At 37.8% G+C, this 10,842-nt stretch overlaps 1 protein-coding gene across 1 annotated transcript; it reads right to left on the minus strand.

Annotated features, from left to right (window-relative positions):
* Nucleotides 1-6,730: 6,730 nt before the first annotated feature.
* LOC115720145 (uncharacterized) lies at nucleotides 6,731-8,592 on the minus strand. The gene is made up of 5 exons (XM_030649303.2): nucleotides 8,343-8,592; nucleotides 8,044-8,249; nucleotides 7,855-7,998; nucleotides 7,354-7,726; nucleotides 6,731-7,263 (listed from the first exon to the last, which is right to left on the minus strand). Exons 1-5 carry the CDS (start codon nucleotides 8,590-8,592, stop codon nucleotides 6,731-6,733), a joined length of 1,506 nt encoding a protein of 501 aa, XP_030505163.2.
* Between the last annotated feature and the right edge of the window lie 2,250 nt (nucleotides 8,593-10,842).

The raw sequence follows: 10,842 nt of genomic DNA on the forward strand, positions 1-10,842 counted from the left end.
TCCTGGTAAGTTTAATCAGTAAGCGACCTCCCCAATCCTCTCGATAACCTTAAAAAGATCCAATATACCTCGAGGCTAGCTTACCCTTCACTCCAAATCTCGTTACACCACGCATAGGAGTAACTTTCAAGAAGACATAATCACCAACATCAAACTCAACTTCCCCTCGATGGAGATCGGCATAGCTTTTCTGACGACTCTGAACAACCTTAAGTCTTTCTTTGATTCCCTTAATCTTTTCAGTTGCACTAGTGATAATCTGGGGTCCAATAGTGACATGCTCATCTGGTTCTGCCCAACACAATGGCGATCTGCATGGTCTCCCATATAAGGCCTCATAGGGAACCATACCTATATTGGCTTGGTAGCTATTGTTGTATGTGAATTCCACTAGTAACAAGTGTTCTCCCCAACTACCTCCAAAATCCAAAACACAAGAGCGAAGCATGCCTTCCAAAGTCTGTATGGTCCTCTCAGACTGTCCATCTATTTGTGGATGATGGGCAGTTTTCAAGTGAAGTTCAGTTCCTAAGGCTTGTGTTCTTCTTCTCATTCCCTTCTACATGAGCCTCAGTTCGCAAGGCTGCTGTCATACACTTAGTCAGGTTGTTTAAGGTCAAAGGGGCTATTGGACCACGTATCGCAAGCCTCAAATGACGCATGAACTGTTCAATCACCAAGGGTTGGTCACAACACCAGGATATGCATAAGAGGATAGCTCTAAAAACTTCATGTAAAACTCATTCACAATCATATCCCCTTGTCTTAAACCATCAAATACTCCAATCAGAGCCCTCCTGTGAGATGGACTAAAATATTATTCCTTGAAGACTTCCTCAAAATCTCGCCAAGTAACCCCATCAGTTTCCCTTGTTTTGGACAAGGTTTCCCACCAATCTGTTGCACCACCCTCTAACTTGGACACATCAAAAGTAACTTGATATTCCTCAGGTGTTGTGTTGAAATTTTTCTTTATCTACCTCAACCACCTTTCAGCTACTATGGGATCTTGTCCACCCTCAAACTCAGACACATGGATCCAATGAAAGATTTGAAAATGATGACTTCGTTGAGCGGCAGGATCCATCTGTTGAGTGGGAACTGCCTTTAAGGCTTCGAAAAGGGCGTTCATAGGGAATTCAGCTTGTGAAGGTTGGACATTAGCTTGAGGGGAGTCTTCTCCAACCGTTCTCCTTGTCTTCCTTCCTTTTGGAGGTATTTTCTTAAGTATGAGAACCAAAAGCTAATTGGTTAGCGAGGATTGGATGCTAATAATATAAATATGTCTTATACATATAAATACCAAGATACTTATTACTATTATTATTTAAAATAAATCTAAACTATTTGCTGACACACTCAGAGGTAATTAAACCCAATGCTCTGATACTATTTTTCTGTCACGACCCAAGCCCTAGGCCATGGCAGATGTGTAATATCCATAACTTGGGTGGTCAAAGGTCACACTTTGACCCTTGTAGAAATATAAAGCTTATAGATGATCCTTTATTTTATATCACAAAATACTAATTTGAAAGTAATGGATTAACTCCTATATTAATAAGAAAATATTAGTAACAAAATATTAGTAACATTAATATCCACACAGATATGTAATCACCAAATATATAGACTTAATAAGTCAATAAAATACCAAAATAATACCTAACATCCATCATTCCTCATTTCTAACTAGTACATAGCTAATATAAGTCATCCAGACCATCCATTTCAGCTTAAATACAAACTCCGTTTCATTAGAAGATTAAAGAGTAGAATAAGACTAAACTAATAACTACTTTCTTCCTTAACGGTATCATCCTCATCTACTAGCATCAAACTGAGTTCCTGGAAGGGGAGAAAATAGGGGGCGAGCTTATAAAGCCCAGTAGGAAGACAACTAATATCAAAGGACCCTTGGTTTAATAAAATTCCTGCATGGTTAGCTTTGTTAAAATAAAATATCTCATCACCAGTATCAAAATATATAAATAAAGTAGAGAGACCACAAAGAATCACAAAATGAAGCATCAAATGCATATCACACCGTCCACTAGAACCCTAGCTCTCAATACCAATCATAGAAACGACATCCAAAATCGGATAGTTGCATCTGACATCCACCATAATACCGGGCCTCAAATTTAATTCACTCACTGTACAGATTCTAGGTCTTTCACCTACAGGTGAGTACACACCTTATCTACCTATGATGACACAGAGACTAGGTCGTGAAACAACAATATGCACCGAACATGATCAAGATGGCTGTAATACCCTGGAATTAAGAAAATGGATTAGCAGAACCCTAACTGGTTAATTGAGTATTATTTTCGAATTATATTGTTATATAATTTATTATATGTGAATTAATATGAGATATGATATGTTAAGACCACGTAGGTGAGCTAGGGGCATTTTAGTAATTTTGACCCGAGAAGGGTAAAATAGTAAAATTAATTTATTTACGTGCTTATGGACTATATTATTATAGTATGCTTGTGTTGTCCTTTTTGCAGGTGTGTTCTGACAAGTTGGCGCGGTATAGTCACAACCGGGTATTTCGGGCCGAACCGGGTTCTGGGCCAAAATACAATTTTGGGTTTAATTATTGGTATTTTATTTATGTGGAAATAATCTGAAAATTATTTGAGTTTATTTGTGTGTGTGCAAGTGGCTATTTTACCGTTGAAGTGTTTATGTGGGTGTTTTATAGCCTTAAGGGCAATTGAGTAATTTTGCCATTTTGAAGTAAGGTTCATAAAAGGGATTTTAAGCAAAATAAAGATTTATTTTTTCTGCATTTTTCCCAGCCCTTTGGCTGAACCCCCTTTCCTCTCAAAACTCATTTTAACTCTTGATTTTGGGTTGTGCTTGCTTGGATTCAAGCTTGGGGTTTGTGGCTTTTGTGATTGAGATTGAAAAGAGTTATTTTTTTGCATCTTAAAAAGGAAAATTTCTGGGCTTTTTCCTCTGCCCTAGCTGAACCCCCTCTCCCTCTTTTCTTCATCTTGAAAGCTTGAATTCTTGGTGGGTTTTGTGCTTAGCTTTGTTCGGAGCTTGAGGTAGTTCTTACCCCTTTTATTTGTTGATTTTTCTTGCTGAAATTTATTGTTCAAAATCATGAAAAAAAAAAGTGTATGATGTTCTTGGTTTGCATGTGGGGAGAATCAATATTAATCTTGAGAAATTTGGGTGTGAATTGCTTGATTTTGTAATGGATTATGTTGGTTGAGTTCTAGATGAACTTTTAGGGTAATTTTCATGTTTAAATTCAAGTTTTTGTTCGATGTGTTGTTGCTGGAAAAATAAGTTTGATGCTTGCTTGAAAGTTGCTTGAAGGTTCAAGTTCTTGATTAGGAACTTATGATGAATTTTGCTCTAGGTTTGGAGTTTTGATTTCATGTTGTTAAATCTGAATTTCTATGCATGTGGACTGAAATTTTAAGCTTAATAATTTGTGGTTTAACTTCCTTTTGTGGTTGTTTAATTGTATAAGAGGTTATGTCGGATTGAAGCATGTTTGGGTTGAAATGGATGAGTTTAAGAGGCTGAAATTCATTGTAAAATGCTGATTTTTATGTTGCTGGTTTTTGGTGTTGTTGGAGAGTGACTTAGGTGTAATTTCTCTCTAATTACTTGGTTTATGCTAGGTAAAAGTTTGGTATGATTGTGGGTTGATATAACATGAAAAATTGGTATTTTTGGATGCATTTTCGTGGCTGGAAACTCGGTTTCCTGGAGTTTTAAACCCAGTAGCCGCGGCCATTTTATGGCAGTGTGTTGTGTTTTTTTCGGGTTTTTATTTTGGTCATAACTTTTGATTCGGGACTCCGTTTGGGATGTTCTTTATATCGTTGGAAAGCTCTTTCCGAGCTCTATGTGAATATTTGGAATTTAAATGCCAATTTTATAATTTTTGGAAATGAATTTAGGGGTTAATCCTATACTTGTGTATTCCGGGTTTGTGACTAGTATTACCGTCACTTGGTCAGAAGCACTGGGTGATTTGGAATCTCCATATTTGCGGGACATCAGGTAAGACAGTTGTTAGCACGTAGAGATATGCGCAATGGCGCTTATATAGACTGTGATATATATATGAGAAACTAGAAACCAAGATTAGAGTTATTACTCTAAAGTGAGCGGTTTATTGGCTTAGGGTTATTACCCAAGTAAATTATTAATATGTAATTGTTATGCCATGATGTATATAAATGTATATTGAAGTAAAGGGTTATGTGTTCAAGACATAATCAGGTTGGACTCGGTATTAGAACCGAGATGAACCGTTCTAAGGCCTTAATGTAAATAGATGTGTGAGCGTAACACGTAGGTCTATACCACATAGACATAACTAGGCGTGTGAGCGTAACACGCGGGTCTGTGTCATACGAAAAAAAATATAATGGCATTAATATTTATGCGATGTGTTAATTATGATTATTGATAGTTATACTGTCTTGCTGGGCTTGGCTCACGAGTGCTCTACTGTGCAGGAAAGGGTAAATCGGTTTCTAATCAGCCATGAGTGTAGGAGCTGGACGATGAATGTACATGTTCGGGCCACACTAGACCAAGCGGGTTGAGGTCTACTAATGTTGAAACTTTTGTAACTCTGTTTTGTCGCTTAGGTCGGCTAAGGGAAAAGACTTGTAATATTTTGTAAAACAATTTTTGGGATCCCAAAATATGTAACTTTTGTTTGTAAAGTTAAAATTATTACAAGTTTATTTTTATTCCGTTTTTGTTTAAAGTTTAATTTCCACGCTCATTTTATTAGTAATCCCATTTAGGGGATTAGGGTTTCATAATCATCTTGGGTAGCGTGCCTAAATGTTAGGGCGTTACAATGGCTCTCATCAGTATAACCAAAGCATGCAAATAATAAGCATAACAAAAGAACATATTCGTTTTTATTTTTTAGAAAATTCGGCAACATAACATCTGTATTTTGAATAAACCCAAAAATCATAACCTCCATAAATATTTGTACACAAAAATATATTTGGCACTCAGTGCCCCAAAACAGTCCAAAAAAATACAAAGATTAAGTTTTTGATTTTTCAAACAATTTGCAAATCATAAAAATTTTGAATATGTTCAATGTTTTACAACACATATAAAAATCAAGTCAAATAATCAAGTTGAGTCCCTACCACTCACAAGTCGTTAAACTTTGTCCAAAAGACAATCTTAAGCTCTCAAGTCCCGAGCTCCAATTGTTTAGTCCAATCTTACATATTACTCTCACCAATACCATCAAATGGTTAAATAATCATCATCATTGCATTCTACATTCCAAACCGAGTCCAACAACATATAATATGACTATTTAAAATTTGGAGTTCTGAAGCCTCACCTAAGTGGTGCACATTAACATTCGGTGGCAGTAAAAATTGGTGTACCGGAAATGTCACTGAAAATAAGGGTAGTGTATATCAAAACGACCACCTCGACGAGTAGATCACACCCATGTCGACCGTTTGTCAAAACTGTACACGATGTCGCCAGAAAATCGCCGAAAAGGGGCGGAGCTATAAAAATATCACAGGAAAAAGTAGCGAGCTGGGCAAAATGGTTTAGTGTAGGTTGTTCTCCTCGATGAGCTGAGTCTAGTGGTGAAGACGACTCGTCAAACAGACACCGGAGGTGACCGAAAAATCTTTTCAAAGTTTGAATCACCGAACTTTGACTTGCGATCACAAACTAACGGTGGCGAAAGGAGTGGCGCCACTTTAGGGGTGAGGTCGCTGGCACTAGGGGGTTCATTTTGTCCGGCACGCGGGGTTGGTCGGTGGCCAAAGGTGGGTCGCCGGAGAATGGTGGTGATGGTGGTTTGTGGGTTTTCTTTGAAGCTCGAAGAGAGAGAAAGAGAAAGAAAGAGGGAGAGAAAGACACGATAGAGGTGGGTTTTTTTCAAAATCTGATATTGATTTTTATATATATATATGAGCAATTTGCGGCTAAACCCCTTTATGTTTTGATTTTTATACACTTAACCCCCTTATCTTTATTTTTGGTGGTAAAACCCCCTTATGTTTTAATTTTTATACACTTAACCCCCTTATCTTTTTTTTTGTGGCAAAACCCCCTTATGTTTTAATCTTTATGCACTTAACCCCCTTATCTTTTTTTTGTGGCAAAACCCCCTTATGTTAATTTTTCTTTGCAAATTTGACACGCCAGTTAAATATTACCGTTAAATATCAACTGGATGACCACTGTATACACCTTTGTATATGTAACGGTAAAACCTCGAAGTCGATACAGTAGTAATCCAGTTAGTATTTAACGGTAATATTTAACTAAAACTTTAAATTTGCAAAGAAAAGTAAACTGAAGGGTTTTGCCACCAAAACAAAAGATAGAGGGGTTAAGTGTATAAAAATTAAAACATAAGGGGGTTTTGCCACCAAAAAGAAAGATAAGGGGGTTAAGTGTATAAAAATTAAAACATAAGGGGGTTTTGCCACCAAAAATAAAGATAAGGGGGTTAAGTGTATAAAAATCAAAACATAAGGGGGTTTCGCCGCAAATTGCTCTATATATATATAAACATACATGTTATTTTATTCATTTATTTATTATATATATAATAGGTTTGACTCGATCAAACCGAGTCTTCACATCTCAAATATCTAAAACCCAATCCCCCTGCATGCTTATGACGACACAACCTATCCTAACTCATCCAACTTATACCCTTCCCACTACTAGAGTCCGAATGTCACCAAAACTTAGCCATAAGTCTACTTAACTCCTTACAAGTTTCCAAAAGCAAAAGAAAAACATTCATGGCATAATTTGGCAAGGCTTGAGCTATAGATTTCAACAAGACCTCCTTTCCCGCACAAGACAATATACGACCCTCCCAACCTTGAATCCTCTTATGAAGCTTGTCCTTAAGAAACCCAAGGATAGCATTCTTGTTCCTCCCAACCGAACATGGAAGACCCAGATAGTACCCATTTTCATGAGCTTCATAGATTTCCAACGAAACACAAATAGCATCTTGAAGATCACAATTTGTATTGTTGCTCAAGAACACGGAGGACTTAGTAAAATTAATTCTTTGACCCAAAACCACCTCATAAGTGTGCAAAAGCTCCTTAACATTATGCGATTCATCCTTAGTAGCTTTACAATAAATATAACTATCGTCCGCAAAAAGTATATGAGAAATGATTGGCGCACCTCGAGCAATCTTACAACCCGTGAGCGAACAACTTTGCTCATAACTTCGCAGCAAACTAGAGAAGCCTTCAGCACATAAAATAAATAGGTAAGGCGATAACAGATCACCTTGACGCAAACCCTATTGAGCAGCAATAGGTCGCAACTCCTTCCCACCATGCAAGATAGTATACGAGACTGAACAAACACATTGCATAACCAAGTTTATCCATCGCCCATCAAAGCCCATCCTTTCCATCTTAGCACGGAGATAACCCCACTCAAGTTTATCATAAGCTTTACTAACATCAAGTTTGAGAGCCATATAGCAATCCCTCCCTCTTCGTTTTCTTTTCAAATGATGCATAATCTCATAAGCAATCATAATATTATCCGAAATTAAACGACCTTGTAAGAACACACTTTGAGTGTCAGATATGACAGTTGGCATAACATTCTTAAGTCTATTAGCCACCACTTTGGACACAATCTTATGTAACACGTTGCATAAACCAATGGGTCTCAAGTCCCCCATATCCATAGGATGCTTCTTTTTAGGCATAAAAATCAGAATAGTTTTATTCAGATCTGGAGGAAATAAACCATGGTGAAAAAACTGCCTTACCATTTTAATAATGTGACCTTTAACAATCGGCCAACTCTTTTGAAAAAAAAAACCACGGTAATTCCATCAGGACCTAAAGACTTGTCTGGATGCATTTGAAACAACGCTTTGCGAACTTCCTCCTCTGAAACTGGCAGCAGTAGCTCGGCATTTTGCTCAAAAGAAACACGACTTTGCACACTTCTAGTAACCTTTCTCTAATCGGTTTGAGAAGAAGAAAAAAGGTCATTGAAATAATTAACCATAAGCAGATCTAGGCCACTATTCCAATCCACCCCAGCACCAGATTGATCCTTAAGCTTTGTAACAAAATTATACCATCTTCTATTAGTAGCTGAGGCATGAAAAAACTTGCTATTGTTGTCCCCTTCTTGCAACCATAACTGCTTCGATCTTTGGCGCCAAAATACCTCCAGTTCAATATAAGCTTCGAATAAGTTCTTCCTTGCTTGTTTATAATTTGCAACAGAGACATCATCTCAACCCAACTTCCGCCTTTGGACCTCATTGCGACACTTTTTAATTCTATCTATAAAGTTGCCTGTGAACTCCTTTCCCCAAACACACAGCTGTTGTCCACAAAAACTCACTTTATTCATAACCTCATCATTCCCACAAAGCTCCCAGCTATCCTTAATAACTTGAAAGTAAAGAGGCTCCCTTAACCACGCATTCTCAAACCGAAACTGTTTAGAAAAATGGTAGCCAGCAGTAGGAACCAGCTCCATAAGAATCGGGGCATGAACCGAAGTAGATATTTCAAGGTTGTGAAGTTTAGTAGATGAGAACATGTTCAACCAAGCAAGATTAGTTAGCCCCTTATCCAATCAAACTTCAATGCAATAAGTAGTACCCCTTCCACGCTCCCAGGTAAAAGGATAGCCACATAACTCCATATCCTCAAGACCACTATCCGCCAAAGCTTGCTGAAAACCTTGAATTAAAAATTCAGGATATCTATTACCTCCTTTTTTATCATCATGTGAGAGAACATTATTTAGATCACCCGTCACACACCATGGCAAAGTAGAGTTAGCAACTAGAGTATGCAAAAGATTCGAAGTAGAAAAACGACGACTTTTATTTGGTTCACCATACATACCAATAAAGCGCCACTCGTTCATCCCTTCAATAGTAACTCACACATCAATATAGGCATTCGAAAAACCAAGCAAAGACACTTCTTCTTCAGCTTTCCATAACAAAGCAATACAACCACTTCTACCATCCACATCCGCAGCCATCATTCCCTCAAAGCCCAACATAACCCGCACTCTCTCCATTTGCGAACGACTAGAAAGAGTCTCACAGGAAAACACATAACTGGGCCTCTTTTGGATCACAAGATCCATAAGGAATTGTGAAGCCCATGGGTTCCCAAGCCCATGGGGATTCCAGTTTCGTCCCAATGGATTGGGGAACGACAATTTCTTCCATAGAGTAGCTTATAGGGAGCCATTCCTATGGTACTTTGGTAACTGTTATTATAGGAGAATTATATTAGAGGCAAATATGTACTCCATGAACCTCTGAAGTCCATGACACAAGCTCGTAAAAAATCTTTAAGTATTTGAATGGTTCGTTCAGACTGTCCGTCTGTTTGAGGATGATAGGTTGTACTAAACTTTAAGCTAGTACCCATAGCTTTCTGTAGACTCACTTAAGACTTTGATATGAATTTAGGATCCCTATCCGAAATGATAGACTTTGGGACCCCATGAATGCGAACTATTTCCTTCACGTACAACTACGCATATTGATCCACTATATATGTTATTTTCACGGGCAAGAAATGTGCTAATTTTGTAAAATAATCCACTATGACACAAATTGAGTCGTACATTCTTGTAGTTTTACGTAATCCGACCACAAAATCCATTGCAATATCCTCCCACTTCCATTTCAAAAATTCTAATGGCTGAAGTAACCCTACTGGTCGCTAATGTTCTGCTTTGATTTGCTGGCATGTTAAGCATTTAGCCACATAATTCACTACATCCCTCTTCATTCCGTATCACCAATAATAAACTTCAGATCTTGATACATCTTGGTGGTACTCGGGTGCAATGAATAAGGGGTAGTGTGTGCTTCATCTAGGATCTCCTTTTTAAGCTCAACAGTACTCTGAACACACAGTCGAGCCTTAGACAATAACATCCCATTGCTTACAATTGAGAAATCCTTAACTTTGCCTGCTAAAACATCTTCTCGAGGAGTAGTTAATTCAGGGTCTTCCAGTTGTGTCATTTTGATCCTGTCTAGTAAGTCTGGTTGAAGTGTCAGATTATACAATTCTCCAATTTCAAACTCAATGTTTGCCCTAGACATATCCGAGGCTAACCGACGAAAGATCATTACAGTACTAAAAGTTTGATTAGGACCCTTTCGGCTTAGGGCATCCGCTACAACATTTTCCTTCTTGGGATGATACAAAATTTTGCAAGCAAAGTCTTTAACTAATTCTAATCACCGCCTTTGTCTCATGTTTAAATCTTTCTAAGTGAATAAGTACTTGAGACTTTTGTGGTCAGTATAAATTTCATACCGTTTACCATATAAGTAGTGGCACCAAATTTTCAAGGCAAACACGACTGCTGCAAGTTCCAAGTTATGAGTTGGATAACGCTGCTCGTAATCCTTTAATTGCCGTGAGGCATAAGCTATAACTTTGTCCGCTTGCATCAATACACATCCAAACCCTATTTGGATGCATCACAATATACCACAAACTTCTTTTGATTGGTTGGCAGGGCTAAGACTAGGGTTGTAATTAACCGTTGTTTCAGCTCTTGGAAGCTTTTCTCACACTTATCTGACCACACAAATCACTGATTCTTTCTGGTCAGCTCAGACAATGGCATAGCAATCTTGGAGAATCCTTCCACAAAACGTGGATAATAACTTGCTAAGCCAAGAAAACTTTGTACCTCAGTAACTGTTTTTCGGTATAGGCCAATTTTTTCACTGATTCAACCTATTTTGGATCTACCATAATTCCGTCTTTCCCAACAATATGTCCCAGAAAAGACACATGTGACAGC

The sequence above is a fragment of the Cannabis sativa genome, chromosome 2 (genome assembly GCF_029168945.1).
Source record: "Cannabis sativa cultivar Pink pepper isolate KNU-18-1 chromosome 2, ASM2916894v1, whole genome shotgun sequence".
Lineage (NCBI taxonomy): Eukaryota > Viridiplantae > Streptophyta > Magnoliopsida > Rosales > Cannabaceae > Cannabis > Cannabis sativa.